This window comes from Passer montanus, unplaced genomic scaffold (genome assembly GCF_014805655.1).
Source record: "Passer montanus isolate IOZ18808 unplaced genomic scaffold, ASM1480565v1 scaffold8, whole genome shotgun sequence".
Lineage (NCBI taxonomy): Eukaryota > Metazoa > Chordata > Aves > Passeriformes > Passeridae > Passer > Passer montanus.
This window is the reverse complement of record NW_024373256.1, coordinates 4532448-4552047: the sequence shown is the minus strand read 5'-3', so window position 1 is coordinate 4552047 and position 19600 is coordinate 4532448. Positions and strand designations below refer to the sequence as shown.

The 19600-nt window shown below is 43.2% G+C and overlaps 2 protein-coding genes across 3 annotated transcripts in view; both read right to left on the bottom strand.

The window, feature by feature from the left end:
• The window catches only part of MAD1L1 (mitotic arrest deficient 1 like 1), a 350640-nt gene extending 334115 nt beyond the window's left edge, over window positions 1–16525 (bottom strand). Inside the window, exons 1-9 of one of the 2 annotated variants that reach the window (XM_039732446.1) lie at window positions 16422–16525; window positions 15200–15353; window positions 13730–13870; window positions 11843–12022; window positions 10537–10661; window positions 9762–9843; window positions 8505–8635; window positions 7282–7396; window positions 6667–6728 (exon numbers count right to left, since the gene is read on the bottom strand). In XM_039732446.1, the coding sequence (XP_039588380.1) occupies window positions 6667–6728; window positions 7282–7396; window positions 8505–8635; window positions 9762–9843; window positions 10537–10661; window positions 11843–12022; window positions 13730–13870; window positions 15200–15349 (986 nt within the window). In that variant the 5' untranslated portion in view covers window positions 15350–15353; window positions 16422–16525. Of the gene's footprint in view, window positions 1–6666; window positions 6729–7281; window positions 7397–8504; window positions 8636–9761; window positions 9844–10536; window positions 10662–11842; window positions 12023–13729; window positions 13871–15199; window positions 15354–16125; window positions 16356–16421 lie in introns of those variants that run through there. The other variant, XM_039732448.1, reaches the window with a different exon arrangement.
• Window positions 16526–17232: 707 nt separating this feature from the next.
• On the bottom strand, window positions 17233–19582 carry MRM2 (mitochondrial rRNA methyltransferase 2). The gene is made up of 3 exons (XM_039732246.1): window positions 19528–19582; window positions 18589–18839; window positions 17233–17885 (listed from the first exon to the last, which is right to left on the bottom strand). Exons 1-3 carry the CDS (start codon window positions 19563–19565, stop codon window positions 17461–17463), a joined length of 714 nt encoding a protein of 237 aa, XP_039588180.1. The 5' UTR covers window positions 19566–19582; the 3' UTR covers window positions 17233–17460.
• Window positions 19583–19600: the final 18 nt, after the last annotated feature.

Sequence of the window (19600 nt, the reverse complement as noted above, 5' to 3'; positions counted from 1 at the left end):
AAGAATAACGTGCATTTTAAAACAAGAGAACAGAATAATGAAGAACAAAAGAGCTTAGAGCAATAGTCCAGCATATTCTGCATGTCACATTCAACAGGTGACAGCTTCCTCCACAACTTCTCTGTAAAAATTGGTGGCTTCAGCACATGCACAATTAGTGTAAGAAAATCACAAGTAGCTTTCTCTTTACACTTGTACCTCACTCTAAAGCCAAAGATGCCCTTTGGAACTGCTCGGGCACTTCCCCCTCAAGAAGCCGCTAAATGCTGCTGAGGCAGTGCTTTCATCTTTCACACATGCCAAGTCCTACAAATACTGAGCACGTAGCCTTTATTTCTATATAAACACAATGATTACCCTCATCATCCCTTCCACATCCCCTGCCCTGCTTTGGAACAGCACAACTATTTATGCATCAACACAGGAGACCTGATGAGGGAACAGATCAGGAATGGGATTGCTGTTTCCCACTCCAGACTGCTTTTTAGCTCTGCAAGGACACCTCTTTCAGTTGCAGAGTTCACAGAACCAGAAGGTACCAAGTAGGAAAAGAATATTTTAAGACAGACACTGGAGTCAGAAGCCCAAGGTGAGACAGGAATGGCAGAGCTGCTCTAGACCGGGACTAACTCATCCTGACAGAACAATGCAAGGGAAATTCACTCAATATTAATCCCTGGGCAGAAGCCAAGAGAAAGCCCTACTAGTCTAAGGGATCTGGGGGAATATTAGCAACCTGCATAAATGGGCCCTCTTCAGAGAGTGCATTCTTTAGCATTTCCCAAATCTTCACCTTCAGTAGAAGGCAAAAAAAGTAACAGTAAAATGCAGTACTGTGCCTGTACAGGACAACAGCAGATAATCCACCCATGAGGTAAGCTGAGATCTCATAACTATGAAAGTTTCTCTAACAAGCAAGTGCTTTTTGGTTGTTTTTTGGTTTTTGGTGCTTGTTTGTGGTGGTTTTTAATTACTTGTTCCCCCTACGCAGCATTTATCTCCCTACTGGGTACCCTGGGAATTCCCACTGAGAGGAGACAGTTTGTTTTACACTGGGAATCTTGTAAACAGCAGTCATGCAAATTTCAGTCTGTTCACAGATCATAAATTACAACTATTTATGAAAAACTAAGACATAGAATATGAAGCTTCAATATCCTCATACTGTGCTAATCCTCATTTTCTCCTCCAATTAGGGACACAGCTCTAAAGCTGGAGGCCATCAGTGGCCAACCCAGACAAACCAAACTTCTCACCCTCCAACAGAGAAATCAGCACTGCAGTTCAGGGCAGTGGTTAACAGAGGCCAGCCAGCACCAAATGCTTTTAATTAGACTGATTTCTTGCTTGGTGACAAAAGACCACAGGGCTACAATAGGCTATCCCATGAAAATATGTGCTCCACTATGGAATGATCATGCCAGAACTATGACATTACTGGAACCAGCAACAATAACCACCAGTCTTGTCTTGATTGGTTGCAGTTAATTAAGTATCCAGAGTAACATGAGTAATTCAAATTATTTCAACATGCACTACTTTGTATATCTGTCAACAGATTTTTTTTAAACCAGTAACCACTTACTCATGATGGACATTCAGAGAAAGACAAATTACTACCTTGTGAGAAAGGAAAAGATTATGAGCTTCATTCACTACTGCAAAGATATTCAATGCCTTGGATGGAAGAGAGTGCACAGTAGCTAAGCATAGTTAATCAAGATTCAAAAAGGAAAGCAGAGAACTCAAATATTCTCCTTTTTCTTCTATTCACTGAAAAAAAAGAGCACTAATCCACCACTAAATGCAGAATCAAGAAATCCAATTCCCTTTCCCTCTCTCTCTCCTCCCTTCCCCCAGCTCCAAAAGCAGAATGTGCATAGAAGGACTTCCCGTACTGAGCGTAGCACCTGGGTAATTATGAATTACAACTGTGCAAACCACTGTACTAAATAGAGATGCTTGCCACTTAATTAAACCCTTTCTTAGAGAGGAAATGCATACACATTCACACCATCTCCTCTCTTAATTGGTCTCAGACACTGCAGGAAGTTAGTCCCCAAGATTTGTCAGCCAGCCAGCTCACAGATGTTTCAGAAAGAAAACCAGGTCAGCATTCCCAGGTTCACTTCTTTGGCTCCAGGAGACAGGTCAGCAGATCAGAGTCTGCTGTCTGCAGCTGGCAGCTCCACCAAGGGAAAATGGTTCCTCAGCACTGGCCCAAATTCCTGCCAAACTGCTCTTCCCTTGGCAGACCTGGCCTGGCCAGTGAGCTCCCCAGACAGCCACAGCAGCTCCAGGAGATGTCACTGCTGCAGCCACCTGCACTCACCCAGAGGGCTCTGTGGGCACTCCCCAAACCCACACCCAGTGAACCCCAAGTGTCTCTGGGTCAGCCTCACACCATCAGCACAGGGGGCCAAGACCTGCCTGACACCAGAACCAAGTGAGATGTGACTCAGAACACCCAAGGCCATGACCAGAGTCTCCGAGCTCCACACAAGTGTCTAAGCACACTTCTCTTCACTCTAACACATCAGCTCCACCTCTAATTTCCACACTGTATTCCATGGCTCTTCAGAAAAAGACAGCTGAGATCCCCAGTGTGGAAAAAGCCAAAATTATTCTGAAAAGCTGTATGAACAAAATCTTTTGTTTCTTCCCACACATGAACACCAAGCCTGAGCTGACAGCACCATTGGCAACAGAAAACAGTGCTCCAAAAGGAAAGACTGACTTAAATAGGCCATGATCAATATATTTGATCACTGATATAAAATATCTCTGCTGTGTATACAAAGATCTTTGAGAGTCCAGCAGGTGAATCTGTAAAAACTTTATACTCATTGCTTCCATTAAAAAAAACACGAAGCAAAATAAAAAACAAACAAAAACAAACCCTATATCACACATTACTATTTATTACCTCAAAAAAGAAAAAAGCTTGGACTAAAACTCCTCAGAAGCTGTTGTTTGTGGCCCACCTGGCAGTCTTCACCCACTTGTATGACTTTTCAGCCAAACTCCAACCTTTCAAAGCTTGCAATTTTCTGCCACTTATGGAATAACACAAAGACAAATTTACCATTAAACCTTGTCAGCTGCTATCAATGGCTATCAGTACCTTCAGTATCTGAGTTACTGCCTCAGCTTTAACAAATACCTGATGCACATCTTTTTCCATCTCTCAGTACTCCAAGGTATATCTATTTAGGGAGAGCAAATCGCTTGCTAAATTCATTAGAGGACAAAAACAATATCAACCAAACACAGACAAACAGCAGCAAAAGAGGCTTATTTAGATTAATAGCTCATAGAACAAGCATCCTCATTTTTTATTTGGGCATCCTCTACATGCTGCAGAAGGGAAAGGCAGAACAACAACAGCGCTGCTCTGCCAATGCAATTCTAAGGCTTGGGGTGGGGAGAAAAGAAGCAGGCTGTGAAGAACTCCGGTTAAACAAGACAAAATTAAGAATACGTGGTGTAAACATGAAGTTTACAAAGTCAGCTAGAAAAACAGTTTCATATTCCATTAGAGAAATCTGCACAAACCATTTTCATACCAAGGTACAGCCCGGAGTACTGAGCAAGGAGACAGTGAGTGCATGCAGGCAGCATGAAAGAGAGTCTAAAAGTTCTGCCGGCAGCAATTGGGAGTTTTCCTGAGCACAGCTGCCCCTTCCAAGGCTGAAGGATTCCCAGAGGGCTGAACCCCAGCCTGCAGCGATCCCGTCCTTCCCTGCAGGAGAGCGGGCGCCATCTCGTGGGAGTTCTGAGCTTTGTCACCCAAATAAAGCCACTGCTGTCACCCAAAACCTCCCCCAGGTATTTTTCTTTTAAAATAGAATAACTGTTTAATGGCAATAGAGGAAGTGTCTGGAAAATACCTCTAAGCTAACAGTCCAATGCTGAAAAAACAAGCGAGTGTGTCACGATTAACATGGTTTGTCAGTGAAGATGTTCAACAAGTCAATTACTCAAATACTGGATTTTGTAGAAATAGAAACTACATCAACATATCCTGGAGAGACAGAGTACAAGAAGCTTGTTTTTTCAACACAATACTTTCCTAATCACAGTCCTAAAAAAGCTATGTATAAATATCCTTCTACAGGACAGTGCACTCCAAAATAAATAAGACTTTCTACTCACAGAGCAAGAATTTAACATTGTGTGGCTTTTTTCCCTTTACAGCTGCAACCAATTCTACAATAGAAATATCAAGTAAGAGCAACACATGACAAATGTATGAAAATCCCTGGCAGCATAACACTAACACACAAAAAAGACCTAGATCCACAATAAAACCCAGAGCCAACTATACTGAAAGGTAGGCAATAAGAAGCTCAAGAAACCAAAGGACATATAATTGAACACAAGAAAGAGGATGACGATTTATAATGTGTACACATGAACCATATATAGCACATATGATGAGTCCTATTTTATTATCTAGCTACTGTACAGCACAGGGATACTTTGCTATAGAACTACAGCTGTCTTTGTTTCCACTGTTTATGAAGAGAGAGAAAGCCCAGGAGCTTACAAGTGGAATCCAGAACGAGCAAACAGAAGATTAGCCAGAGTCAACTGTTAATGAACTTGTTTTCCCCCCACAAGGTGAAGCATTATAAACACTCTTCCATTGTCACCAAAAAGAGACCAGTACTAAAAACAGTTGGATTACCACCACACTCCTGAAAGCTGCACCTCCTTCCCAAGTATTATTACATAAAATTACACTGCAAGGGCTGATCATAAGCCAATCTGACAAAAAGCCTGCTGGGAGCAGGCAATCAGTGAACAGAAACCACTGAGAGCAGACACTGAACAAGCCCTGTGGAAGTGCTGGAGGAAATGAAAAATCATCCTCTCCTAAAACTCCACACGCTGCATGCACTTCCCTTACATCCTCTGTACCAATGAAGAACCTGATAAGAAAAGATGAGAAATCCTAATTTATTCCCTTTTCCCTTTCTTATCTAGTTATTAGCAAACAGAACATTCCTCCGGCTCTTTGGGACAATCAGCCAACTTGTTCCTGTTTCTTTTCTACTATGAGATGGGCAATTAACTCTTCTGAAACTTTCACCAACAGCATTCTCCAGGATCCAACCAGGACAATGATCACTCATCATCTTCATCACCCTCACCAAAAATTAATGTAATTCATGCTGTAAGGAGTCTGAGAAAGAAAAGAAAAAGAACAATAAGGGAGGGAGGGGGAAATCATCCAGTTCCACTTGCTCCAATTGCATGAAAAGATGATCTTTCTCAAGAGCAATTCCCCTTTCTGTAGAAGGTGCCATTAATAGCACTAAACAATATGGCCCAATCACAAAACTAGCACTTCACAGCGAATATTCTGATTTTAAATGAAGGAGTTATTAGACTTCAACAGGCAGAATCACTTGGTTCCATTTCTCTCCCACTGTGAAATTACCTCGTTAAACCTTTAACAGCTTGAGGTAAGTAAAAAGCTTTTACTCCAAAAGCTTTTGTGAAAAGGATTCCTACAATTTCTGTCCATACCTTACCACAGGAGACTGAGCATAATTCCATCTTCATCTAAATGTATGGATCCTCAGCAGATGCAGGAGAGAACCTCAAGCATGCTACCTACCAGCAGGCCTCAGAAAAAGGTTCGTTATCCTCATTAAACAGAAAACACCAAGAAAATTAAGGGAGCTTTCCCAAGTGGGAACACAAGTATCCTTTACATGAAGCAGTGATGTGTCCAAACCATTCTGTGCATTTCCAAGCAATCCCAGCAGTGTGCAGACACAGCTCTGTGGCTGGGTATGTGGAATGAATGGAATGGAGAAACAACTGGCCAGATGAGGTTCTGCTGCTCATGTTTCTGCTTTGACCCAGTGTGAAAGGTGATCAATGCTCATATCAATTATTTACAAAGAAGCATCTCCTTTTCTCATGTAATAACACTGTAAATATTTAGAGAAAATAGAAGTGTTGAAATACACAAAATATTCACATATACACAGAAAACCTTCTGCAGCAAAAGAAAATGATCAGAAATTCCCCTATTTCCAGCTCCTTTTTATACCACATACACAGAGACCTTAAAAAATCTGGTTCACTGCTCCAGATGTCAGGAGGAGCTGTTGAGTACCAGCACCCAGACCAGCTGGTGTTAGAAATCAGAACTGGGGAGTGGCTTTGACAAAATAACTGAAATAACAACATTTCTTCAGCTGCTTTAGGGAAAGAAAGTCACAACATGATCTAGCAGCTAATTTTGATATCCAGATTCCAAGGGAAATATGTTTACAATAGTTTGCCACAACTAGCACACATTCTCTTCTCTGAACACCTAAAATTCTTAGAAATTCACTTCTTAGTAAGTGGAATCTCTTAACCAAATAAAAATGCAGCTATACACAAAAAGTTCCAAGAATTCAAAACTGATCCCCAGCCTCAAAGACAATACTCAAGGTGACTTAGTGAAAAACATTTCTTATTCCCAAAGTTACTTTAAAAATTGTGTTATCTTATTTTCTTCTCATAATAAAATGTACTAGAAGAGCTTCCACATGAAGAAGGGACAGAAAGAAAGCATGGCCAACACACCTAAGAGATCAATCAAAAAGATTAAGAGGAAAGGGCTCAAAAGTCTTACTTCCCTCCGGAGCTGTGAGCACATACCTGATGTTTAAGCCAGTGCTCTGATCCAGTTTCTCCCAGCTTTGTAATTTTCCCAGAAGTTTCTAAAGTGAAAATTAAAAGTAGAGTTAGACATAGACACATGTTCTAACAGCTCACCAGAGCTGTTACAAAACTCAAAACCAGAGTTTTCTCATAAGCCTCCATGCAAAGTCAGTGTCATTCCTTCTCCTCCTGGGGATTTCCTGATCTTACCCAGCATTTTTGGTTTGTCATTCTGCAGCCCTGGGTACCAAGGCTCTTCACAGACACATGTTTGACACCACCATGTCTGGACAGAGCTTGATGCCAGAAAAAGCCTTTCCAGCAAAAGAAAGGTAGAAGAGACACATCAAGGCTAAAATAGACACTATGATGAGATTATTCTGTATACAAAATCTCCAGCTGAACAGTAAATATCCCTTTTGCCTTTTACACCTTCCTTGCCATAACTCCCCTCATGCTGACTTTCCAGTTTGGGAATGTCTGGTTCAAGTCCATTAATTAAAGGAGGTGTCATATTTTAAGTAACACAATACAGAAAGAGCTGAAAAGTCAGGACAGGCAATAGAGGAAACTCCTGTTCTGCTTATTCACCAGATGTTCCCAGCTCCTCACCTCATTTTCCAATTCCACAGTCACTAGCTGTGCTTGGACTTTCTCATAGCGTTCCAGCTTTCTCTGAAGACCTTCCACTTCCTCTTTAAGCAAACCATTGTTTTCTTTCATTTCCCTGTGATGAAGAGAGAGACAGTTACTACAGATTCATGCAACTCAACTCCCTTTCACAAACTTTCAGATATACAGGAATCCCAAGGGAACCATGACATTCAACTTCTATAACCTTCACAGCAAAGCCTGCTACCAAAAGAAATACAGTTCCATTGAATTTTTTTTTCTACTCTAAACACCATCCTAATTATGCCCAAACAAGCTGAAGCTTTGGGTCTGCTTTAGTATTTGTCAAAACGAGGGTAACAAAAGCCTCCAAACTCTGCTTTTCAGTCTGGCTGGAACACAGCAAACAGTACAGACCTGGGCTTTGGAGAACTGCCTGGTTTTACTTCAACAGAGGTGTACAAGGGTGAAATAAATCTGTACAAAAGCAAATGACCTTTAATCTCTTGCTATGTTCCAGTGTAGAAAAAGCATGAGAAAAAATTCCAGGACAAGCAATTTAAAATTATAATTAAATAATTACAAGACCAAAACCTAGGAAAATTACTTATTAAAAAAAATCTGGCAAGATGACTCATGTAATTTTTTAAAAAGACAAACAACAACAAAAAACATCCAACACTTTAAGGCAACTTATTTCACATTACATTTAATTTAATTTTTCAAACTGATTGCCATTTCGACAATCCAGAAACCCTACATACCCAATGGCTATATCAGAGTTTAGAAATTTAAATAAGACACTTTCTAAACATTATGCTGGAACACCAGGCCTTTAAAACAGTGGTAATAGGTAAGCAAAACCAGCTCTTAAAGAAATGTTCAGCTGCCTTTTTTCCCTACAGGAAATTCTTTCCCCAAGCTGCATGGAGTTCATCACCTACCTTTAAACATTGAATTTTGTTCTAACAACCCAAAATCACCACCCAGGACAATGAATAAACATTCTGTGAGGCTCCTGTGTTCAAGAAGATCCCTCATATCTTGTCAGATCCTCTCATCTAGTAAGCACCATGACACTGCTCAATTCGTAAGCAGTATTTATATGAAATACTCCCTTCTGAGCTTTCCATGTGGAAACCCTAAAGAGGGATGTAAAAGTACAGTGTAGCTGTAGCATGCACAGAAGAACACAACCCTGAACACCTGAACCCCTCCTTCACCTGAAGTAGGCATTTTCCTCCCTGAGCTGGCGCAATTCACGCTCCATTTTTGGGAAGCGAGCCAGTTCTGCCTTCATGTTCTTGACAATTACAGCATCATGTTCCTGCTGGGACAGCTTCTGCTCCAGATCCTGGAAAACATGGGATGAGAACAGGCCAGCAATGAGTAAGTTGGAATTTGTAAGAGCTATTTCTGCATTGTACCTTTTAAGCTCAAGTCAAGGACTGGAATGAAGTTGGAAGGGAACTCAGGAGGTCATGTGGTCCAATCCATGCTCAAAGCAGGGATGACTCTTGTTGCACTTTTAACACTGGGCTGGTCCCTTCCCTCTACACCTGCTTAGTCCAAGTTCATAACAACAAAAACCTCAGTTACTCATTAAAATGATCCTCTTCTATCAATTGAACCAAATCTGTGATTTTCTGGTCCTCTATCCCTCCACCAACAAAGTGCAGAGGGAAGCATTTGAATGGCCTGCAAGAATTAGGTACAGAAAGAGGCAAAAATGTGAATTTCAACATTATGGTAAATGTTGGGGAGTTTTCCACTAAAAACCCAAATTGTTTAGGTCTGTGTTGCAGACATATCCAGGTTTACATCTTTTCATTTTAATGGAGAAAGTCTCCTCTAGCTGGCCATCAGGTTGGTTTTACAGCAAGGCAGTGCCACTGTCAGCACTACTCAAACCAAAGTTACTCTCCACATCTGCCTCTGCCAGGAAGACAAGACAAATGGAAAGCATACACTCCCACCAACCTATGTGCTCATTTGGAAGCATCTCCATACTGACATTTAAAATAGTGCAATTACTTGTAAAGCTTTCAAAACTACACTTTCTAAACACAACTGCAGAGGAAGGATTTTCTGGGAAGCAGAAAATAACTGTAGCTGCTGGGCTCATCACACACCATTTGAAAAAAGATCATTCTAGAAGCAGTCTTTTGCAGAGCAAATTTGTGCTGTGGCACAAGACCAAAAAAAGCATTCCTACAGAGCACTGCTTAAGGATATAAATCACCTTTCTATACAGAAAGCATGCTTTTTTCAATCAATTGATACAACAAAGTGTCACTTTACAGCTAATTGTAGATAGCCTGGTCCACCCAAGACCAACTCTTACTAGCAACCAACTCAGGTACTTATGTGACAAATTAATCTTTTACTTCTGCAACAGCCAGTTTTTTAAAAACAGTGTTTTGTTCTTCCACTGAAGGAATTAAATTCTAAAGCTTTATGTAGGTCACAAAGTTTCTTACCTTAATCTTCTGTTCATATTCTGTCAGTAAGGACTGGCTTGCTTGCAGTGTCTGGATTTGCTGACTTGCCTCCTGCCATTTCCTGTCAGATGAAGACAGAAGAAGCACTTGAGCACCCAGAATTCAGGTACCAGAAACAACCCACCTTCAGAAGTCTCTGACCAACTTGTTAGAGTCAAGAGCACTAACGAAGTAAATGTTACTCTTATTTGCTCTTTCAGTCTCACACTCATATCAACTCCCTCTTATTTAGAGACAAAAATATCCATTCATTTTAATAAAAAGAAGTATATTGAGAAAAATACAAAAAAATCAAGCCACTTAACTCTAAGAACAGCAAACATATACTCAGAATAAACAAAATTTCACAACTTAGAAACTGAAGAGCTGAAGTTAGCAAGCAAGGAAAAACACACTCATAACTTTCAATTACCCCTCCACTGTGATTTAAGGTTTCATATTTCTGTTCTGTTCAGTCCATAAAGTTCAAATCAGCCTTTCCCACCCACATGCCTTCTGTTAACTGTCCACCAGGAACACAAAACATCACTGAGATTTAAAGCTCAAGTTTGTGGGTTTTTTTCCTCAAGGTACAATTAAAATTGCACCTCAGAGCTGGGTTCAAACAACAGCTACAACCTGCACACCCAGATCAAAGAACCCCTTTGAAGAGCAGAAATCAAACACCGTTGAAAGTTTTCTGAGTGATGACAGCTGCACAAGACTGAAGTTCTGTTTGCCTTTTTCTCCCTACAGTCATTCATCCCTTGCTTACCTTTTTTCAACATCCAGCTGCTCCATCAGTTCCTGCTTCTGAGAGTCTTGGCTTGTCATCTGCATCTCTTGGTTCATTATATTCCATTGCAGCTCTGATATTTTTCCTTTCAATACAGTGATTGTCTGAATTAATGGAGAAAAAAAAGAGCATAAACATACAAGGCTGTGACTTTCCAAGCTGGGTATTATGGATGATGACAGAAATAATTTCCAACTAAAAAGTATTAACACAATCTTAGAAACAATCTCACACTCCTGCAAACCTACCTCAAACAAATGCAAGAGAAAATAATTTTACACTTTCATTTGCCATCCAAATTGTCATTTACATTATCTCTTAAATGGGTGACCTCAAACTGGCATGAAAAACATCAAACTTTAAAGTTAGGTGATGTCTTTCTCTATATATATTAACTCTAAACAAAAGCTCACAGGTTGTTTCCAATAGCCATTACTCAGCTCCCTGTAACAGAGAAAAAGAGAAATATCTCAAAACATTACATATGCAGTGTGTCTTCTAGACAGAGAGACAGGTAGAGTTCTCATGTTAATACCAATAGGAATAAAAGAACACAGACACAAAACTGCAGCACACATCCTTTAGGTGGGTTTAATTTCTCTCATGTACCATTCTCTCCTCCTGGTTTTAATCACTGATAACTGGAACATTAAATCTGTTCACCTAATTATCACATCACTACATTTCTAGTGACGCCAAGGCAGGAGCAGGGCTTAAGGATCAACAGCTGGTACAGGAAAGTTACAAATTAAACAGCTGAACTCAACTATAACGATGTCTGAGAAGGTTGAGGGTTGAGAAGATGGTCTGGGCATCCAAATATACTGAAACTGTTACTCAAGTATTCATTCTGCAGTAACATGCACAGGCATTTAAGACACTTCAGGAGGACACACTTGTTTCATAACGTTGCTCCCATCCACTCTACAGCTCTCCTGACTTCCCTGAACACTTTCCCATATTATCTCCTCCATCACTGTTCCTTTCTTCACACTTCTGAACCAAGATGCTGGATGTTGCCTCACACTTTTTTCTCCTTTTCCATATCACCTTGTCTAAGAAATCTCTTCTCCTTCTGACCTGCTCACTAGTATGTAGGCGTAGTTTGATTCTAAACTTTGACAGAAAAGACACACCACAAGGGTTTATTAATTTCTAGGTGATGAACACAATATTCCAGTTATTTTGTTTAATTTTTTTTTTTAATCAAATGGGACATTTTTAAGTCACAAGAACTGCAAAGTCACCTGAAACTTGGATGGATTAAAAATTACTCTGTTCTTACTTCATTAGCTTCAGCTAATTTGCTTTCCTTCTCTTGCAGCTTCTTACTCATTGTCTCCATGCTCTTCTTGTAAGATTTGTTCATCTCCATTTGTTCTTTCAGTTTATTTTCAGCCTCTGTTTCCCTTTCCTGGTACTGCTTTATACGTGTGAGCAGCTCCTGGTTACGGTCGGCCTCTCGCTGGACAAGGGAAGAAACACACAGACTTAAGGAAAAGCAGCAGAAAGGTGAAGCCATTTTCCCTTCTTTTGTCCTCATTCCTCATTACCACGGTCACAAATGGTAATTGCTTCATCATGAAGCAAAGTTACTCAGACTGCAGCTTTAACCTAGCAAGGACAAAAATTTATCAGCAGTAACTCAATGGAATTACCAAAGGAATTACCCAGGGAAATGGAGCTGGAAAATTAAGAGACCACGTATTCCAAATCTCTTTCACTAAGACATGACTGTGAGAATACAGATGTGCCTTCACAGGCTCCATTGCACACTCTCCAGTAGATCAAAGATGAAAACATTCAATCTCCAATTTAAAGCTGACCCACGCACAGCAAACTGACTTTCAGAAACTCAGCCCTCAACAGCTGGGTGAATAAAACAAACTTCCCTCTGCAACTTCTGGAATTGAGGCCATTTAAAAGAAAATATTTTCAATTAATACGATAAATATTTTTGAAGTCTGACAACCTTTCATATACCATTCCAGTTTATTCCTACCACAAATTGAATGATACTTATTGAAAAAATGCATAGTAAATTGCTTTGCTAATCAAAGCAAATGGAGACACGGATTTGCATAGTAAGCAAGGATTATGCAAAGCAATGTGAGGTTCCTAAAACCTTTATCCACATGACTCAGAAAAACACAGAATCTGAGCAGGGTAATTACCACAGTGCTGGATTAATGCTGCTCCCTTGTTTTGTACCAGTATTTCAAGGGTTTCTGTGACTGACTCAGCTACATTCCAGCTTGAACTCTTCCTGGCCTAATCCTACATCACCTTACTTCAGAGGAAGGAGGAATTTAATCACTGACTCCTTATTTCACAACCACACACTAAATGTGTCACCCTCATAAAATACAACAAAACACACTTATTATTTTTCACAGATTTCTTTTTCAATAATCAGCCACATAGAAGACTTTTATTATGCTACAAAAGCCACTGATCCACAGCTTATTTCAGTAACGTCGTTAAGCAAACATATGTGGGCAGAAAAGCAGAACCCAATAAAAGCTATTAGTCCCTGAGTGAGGCTCACTGCTTTATCAGTGCAGGCTCTCTTGCGTGACACTGCATGGCTGGAACTGCTGCCATTCCAATTAATTACAGTCACACAAACCAAATGCTGGCAATTGTGCCAGCAGAAGTTTAAACCCTCTAGGAGAAAAATTATTAAATACTTCTGGGAGAAACATATAACAAATCCCTTTTGTTACTGCTACCCATGACAACTTCAGTGCTAAACTAACAGAGTCCAGTGATCAGACCATCAGCCTGTGAACCTAAGGAGGCTTCAAGTTCACACTCTTGTGCACATTAGCAAGTTAGTGCAGTGCACTGAGAGGGGACCTGCAGAGCAGTTCTGTAGCTGCACTGGTGCTGGCAACTTGACACCCACACCTGCAGCAAATGCAAACACAGTAAATGCATTCCAGACTCACTGAAGTCCTGCTCTGAAGACAGTGTCTATTAGCAGCTGGAGAACACCAGGCTTGCTCCTGGAGTGCACCTTTCAGTTTAGTTTCACTCCAAAAAGAGAGTAACTATAAACATTCTGAGACAGACCACAGCACATCCCTGAACCAAACCACTGATGTAAATTATCTCCATGTGTTCTGGCTTAGGCCAACGCTCCCAAGCCATGGGCAAACATCCCACTCACCTCATAGTTCCTGGCATTGGTATTGGCGGCCTTCTCCAGCTCGATGCGAGCTCGTTTGTGGCTCAGCTCCATCTGCATCTTCTCCCGTTCCACCTGCAGCAGCTGGGATTTGGAGTGGATCTGCCCAGCCTGCTCCTCCAGCTGCCCAGTTCATGTGTGAAAAGGGACATTGACACCATTAACAGCACAGCAGTATCATCGTGCCCTGTGCTGCTCAGCTCACATTAACCTGCCATTTTACAAACTATCACCACATTTGTGGTACCTCTCACAGCAGCTGTAGATAAGGAAAAAAAGAGTTCAACACCACACTCAGAAACCCACAGCAAACCAAGGAGAATTGGAAAGAAACGAATTCCTGGCTCTTACGTCAGAATTTCTCAATCTCTAGATGTAGCCTGACAAAATCTACGTCTCTATCTAAAAAGCTAATTATGAACTCCCCAAGCCTAAGAAGCACAGACCATGCTCCCAATAAAAGTAGCTGTTGAGCAAAATAACACATTTTTCCATGACCTCTACAACATAATACTTCATTTTTTCATTCTAATTACCTGACAGCACAGACAATACTAACAGAATTGCTCAAATCCTGGAGATCCAACACACAGCCAATGGAGACTAAGCAGAGAGAGCCTCCTGCAACTACTGCTGCCACCAGAGAGTTAGCACAGACAGAAAAAGCTTAAATTTTTGTCAACATTCCAAATGCAAAGCAGATTTACATTAAAAAAAACAAACTTATTTCATACGTAGAGGCTGAAATAGAAATTATATTAAGATACAGAATAGAGAAACTTCATTCCAGCCTAACAAACAGTCCCTGGGATCTAAGATGTCAATTTACTTTATGCTTTATGAGCCTGAAGCAGCTAACAGAAAACAAAAAGTAAATAACCCAGGTGGATAAGAAAGCACAACTGGTTTGCATATCAAAGCACAGCTCAATGCAAGTCTCCTGGATGTGTCCAGGCAAAGAAGCCTTTAAATCCTGAAAAAAGGTAACAAAGTCTCTTACTAGAAAAATGTTAAGATATAAAGCTCCTTTGTTCAGCAGTATTAAAGCAATTCACAATTTAATTTCCTGAACTGGTTGGTACACAGATATAACTAGCAGGGAATAAATTCAAAGGACCTTTCTTAAACTTTTACAAAACTAAAATAAACCTGTCTGACGCTGTAAAAAAAAAATTAAATATATTCTGGAAAAGATTCCAGAATGGTGACAGCAAGCTTCCTTTATTTCTTTATGTCAACTTCAGAACGTCAATATCAGAATGTCAGTTTCAGAATGTGAATATCAGAATGTCGGTTTCAGAATGTGAATATCAGAATGTCAGTTTCAGAATGTCAATTTCAGAAAGAACGGTCAGATCTGAATGAAATTCCCAGCTCCTGGAATCAAAAGGAGCACACAACCACACTGGAGTGATGCTGCAGGAATCAATCACCAAGGTGAGGACTCCTCACCTGCATCCTCTGCTGGTACTGCATCTGTAAGGAGCTTTGAGAAGATCCTGGTGTAGCCAGCCCAGACACTCCCTCCATACGCTGTGAAATGAAGTTGTTGAGGGATCTCAGGGTGGAGAAGACAGTGGTATTATTTTCCAAGTCCTCCATGGCTCTAGAAATGGACACAAAATCATCAGCAAAACACCCAAAGCAAGCTGCTGTGCTAAAGAGGCATCCATCACTGCCCTGAGGAAACAATAAACACGAGGGCTTTCCATTTACAGGGTAAAAGCAACCTGCAAATCACTGCTGGGACCCACAGAAAACATGACCCCACCCAGGCTGAAGTTGTAATTTTCTCTGAAATGAGAAAAAGATGCAAGATGACCTTTTCTTCTCCGACCAAAACAAACTCATTGTTCCTTCCGCTAAGTTTTGAAGGTGATGGGAGCAGAACTAACCCCACAGCAGCAGCAAACCCTTCCTGCTACACAACGTGTTTCTGGTTTCCCAGAAGCACTCTGGACTCTAATTTCCAACAAGAAGTCTTCCCAAGTCCACTGATCACTTGTGTAAGTGAAACTGCATCTCACTATTCACACGATGAGATGTAGCTCTTCCTTCCAATTCAGAAGGGTACTAACTAAAAGGCCAAAGATAAATCGAGGGTGGAGCTCAGAAAAGCCTGCAAGGTTTCCTAGGAAATTTAGGAGCCTTAAGTGAGTCCCTGCAGTGCCTGCACGTTCCATAAATGCCCAGAAACACCGGAAAAGGTCCAGCACCAGGAAAGGCAGCCACAACATCCACACGGCTTGCAGCGCAGAGCTGGGGCTGCCTCCCGCATCCCCGGGGTCACAGCGCAGCCACTGCTTGCATTTACAGCACCACGAGCAGAAGCAACAGATCTGCCAAAACCCAAACCGAGCGCTGGAGCACCAACGCACCTGCGGGCAGGCAGCTCCAGCGAGCCCCTTCTCAACCCTATCAGTAATTAAGAAGGCATTAATTAGGTGTGGGAGCCGGTTCAGGAACCCCCGTGGCCAAGGCTCCCTCAGGACCCGCGGCGGGCAGCGAACACCGAGAGCGGCCGCGGCGGGCACGGGGCAGCCCCGGGCACCGAGGGGTTCGCCCGCACGACTCCGCCGGGGGAAGAGCGGGCTGTGACGGGCGCGGCCGGAGCCTTCCTCCTCTCCCTTTCCCCCCGTCCGTGCCCCTTCCCCGTCCCGCCCTCAGCGCTCACCGCCGCGCGCCCCGCTTGGATCTCCCTCCTCGCCCCGGCCACGGGATCTCGCGGGAACTGCGCCCCCGCCTCTCGCGAGAGCGGCGGCGCCGGCGGCCGTAACGGCGGCGCTACGCGCGCAGCGCTCCGCGCTACCGTAATGGCCGGGAGCGGCGGGAGCGCGGCAGCTCCGCCCGGCGCCCAAAATCCCCCCGAGCCCGCCCGCCCCGGCACCCATCCCGCCAGCAGCCGCTTTGTCATGATGATGAAGGCCCTGGAGTCTTAAAGACAGCCTCTCATGTAACTCATGCCACGGTCAGCCTGATAAAAGCGCTGTTTAATATAAAATTTGTCACTTTCAGATAAGGCAGTGGCTGGATTTATTTGTGCGAGCAGATTTCCGGCAATTCAGCCATTCTCCCTGCTGGGATCTTAGGAACATCTTGTCTTTTTGCCTGAGAAACACTGCTGGCCACACCTAGGTAGCACTGGGGGGATGATCTGCATGGCCATGACCCTGTCCCACTGCCACTGACTGGATTTATGAGTGCCAGGAAGCAGCAATTCCTAAATATAACCTGTATGTGCATGAGAGGCAGCAGAGCCATGGGGATGAACATTCCCAAGCCAGCCGTGCCTCTCACATGGCTGTGTTACACACCCTGCATGAGGATGCAGATCCTGATGTGCACAGAAACATTTTCTGTTCAAGGCACTGAATTGGCTCAAACTCCCCTTTGCTGCTCCCTCACGTTCTAACATTCACCTTTATGGCCAGTCTCATGTATGACAGCATTAACTGTGCAATGGTATTCAGGCACACATTAAAAACTCATATAATCAGTGTTTTATTTCCATTTCCATTACTCCAGCCCCAGAGGTTGCCTTTCAGATTATTCCTTTCCATTCCCAACCATTTTGTCCACAAGTATTTGAAAAGCGTGACGGACTTAAAGAAGAGTAGCAAACTTCCCCAAGGTCTGAATGGTGGGATTTTCCTTTAAACACACACTAAACTGAGATTTCCAGTCAAATTCACAGAATCTGCAGCTCATGACTTTCATTTCCCTCTGTACAGCCTTGCCAAGTAATAAGATTCTGCAGAGTCCTTCCGGCTGGCCTGAGGCTTTATAGTTCTCACATCCTGGAACTGCTCCTTCAGTCTGTTTTGCAGCAGGCGGGCCTCGGATCCATCCCAGAATTTACAGAGCATCGTTCCTTTTGGCTTTAAAATGCTTTGGGCTATATCCAGGAGACCTAAGCACAGACTGATCAGCTTCTGGTGATCCAGCTCTTTAATGCCCGTGGCGTTGGGCGCCATGTCACTCAGGATGACATCTGCCTTCCCCAAGGGAAGCAGGCTCTGGATGGCCCTCAGCGTGCTGGGCTCTGCCATGTCAGCCTCCGACAGGAAAACTGCTCCTTCCAGAGGAGAAATCCGCAGCAGGTCAACGCCAAGCACAAAGCCAGTGGGGACAGCAGCATCTGTAAGGATGAATGACACAGGGAACGCTCAGAGTGGCTGCAAAAACCTGCACATGCACGAGCTCTGTGCCTCTCAGTAGATACAACCCACCCACCCCCTGCCAGAGCTGCCTTCTCGTCCCCTGGCAGTTTGCTGGGTGCATCTGGATGGAGGATTTGCCATAAGCTCATCTGTTCAAGACAAAAACTCAGCTCCTTTCGCTAAACAAGGAGGATTTTTCTTGGTTTTCTGCTGCTCTTACAAGGCCGACAGTCTAGAAATCCTGGTGCAGATGATAACACCTCAGTTTGTAAATATCAATGTTTCACCCATATACACCATGTGAAACAGTTGCTTCCATTTTTTGAGAAAGGAAACAATGTTTCAAATAAGCCAAGGTAATTGCCAAAGGTCACATCAATTTCAGAACTGGGTGAAGGGATCTTCCCCACAAGAACTAATCAGATCACTAGCGCCACATGGTATGTTTTATTTCATAAACACAATTTCTCTATATGAAGATTTACCAGGCTCACCCCTTCATGTTTTTATCAGTGACTCTGGCACTTGCCAGTACCCATGTCCCCTCTCCATCCTGTTATCATCCTAATATTTCCTTGATTTCACAGTATTTCGATTTAGATTCCGTAGTATTTCACAAACCTCTCACACACTTCAAGAGAAGTATCATCCCCATCTTGCCTGCCAAAAAATTGCACTTACCAGTACCTAAGGCATTGACCCTCTCTACAGCAACCTGGCTCCAAGCACCAGGTGCTGCTCCGCAGTCAAGAACAGAAAATCCTGGATGAAGAACACAGAGCTTGTCATCAATTTCCAGCAACTTGAAGGCACTTCGGCACCGGTACTGCTGCTGCTTCGATGCCTTGACAAAGGGATCCTTCAAGTGCCGCTCCAACCACCTTTGCTTAGTTCCAGTTTTCCTCAGAAACTTCACCGTGGTGTGCAGGCATCTGCTCATCCAAAGCCAGGAAGAGAGGCAAGTCAATCAGTTAGTAAATAACCACCCACTCTGTAATTCAAAAGTCTCTATAGTAATTCCTCCCAGCCACTACAGGCAGCCAGGGAGGGTGTGGAGTCTCCCTGTCCAGAAACATTCTCAATACGGCTGGACACATTCCTATGTCACCTGCTCCAGGTGACCCTGCCTTGGCAGGGTCATTGGGCCAGAGGGTCTCCAGAGGTCCCTTCCAGCCCAAACCATTCTCTGATTCTAAAAAGAAGCCCCCACATTTGAGAGTTTGGCACTTTAACTTATCAGGTCCTATCACAACAGCAGTGTCAGATTTTGGATGAGGCCTCACGTGTTATCCTGAGCTAAGGGGGGAAAGCAATCCCACTCCTGCTTCTGCTCAGATGTTTAAAGGACACGACACGGCAGAGTGATCCCAGCACTCCCGAGCTGCCTCAGCGGGGCCGGTGTCCTCCGTGAGCCCCTCAGAGGAACGGAGGGATGCCCGAACCCCTGGAAGAGCAACCAAGAGCCACGGCCCCTGCTCGGGCGGAGCCGCCAGCGGATTTAACCTAAAACCCAAAAGCGCATAATCCCGTTCCCGAGGAAAACTCCAGGCGCGGGCACTAGTGGCACCCCACCATCCCCCTCGTGGGCGCTGGGATCGCTTCAGCAGCCCCGCCACGCACCTGCCCCCGGCAATGACAGCTCCGCCCGGGCCCGCCATGGCCGCCTCGGCCCGCCCCGGCCCGCCTCCCCTCA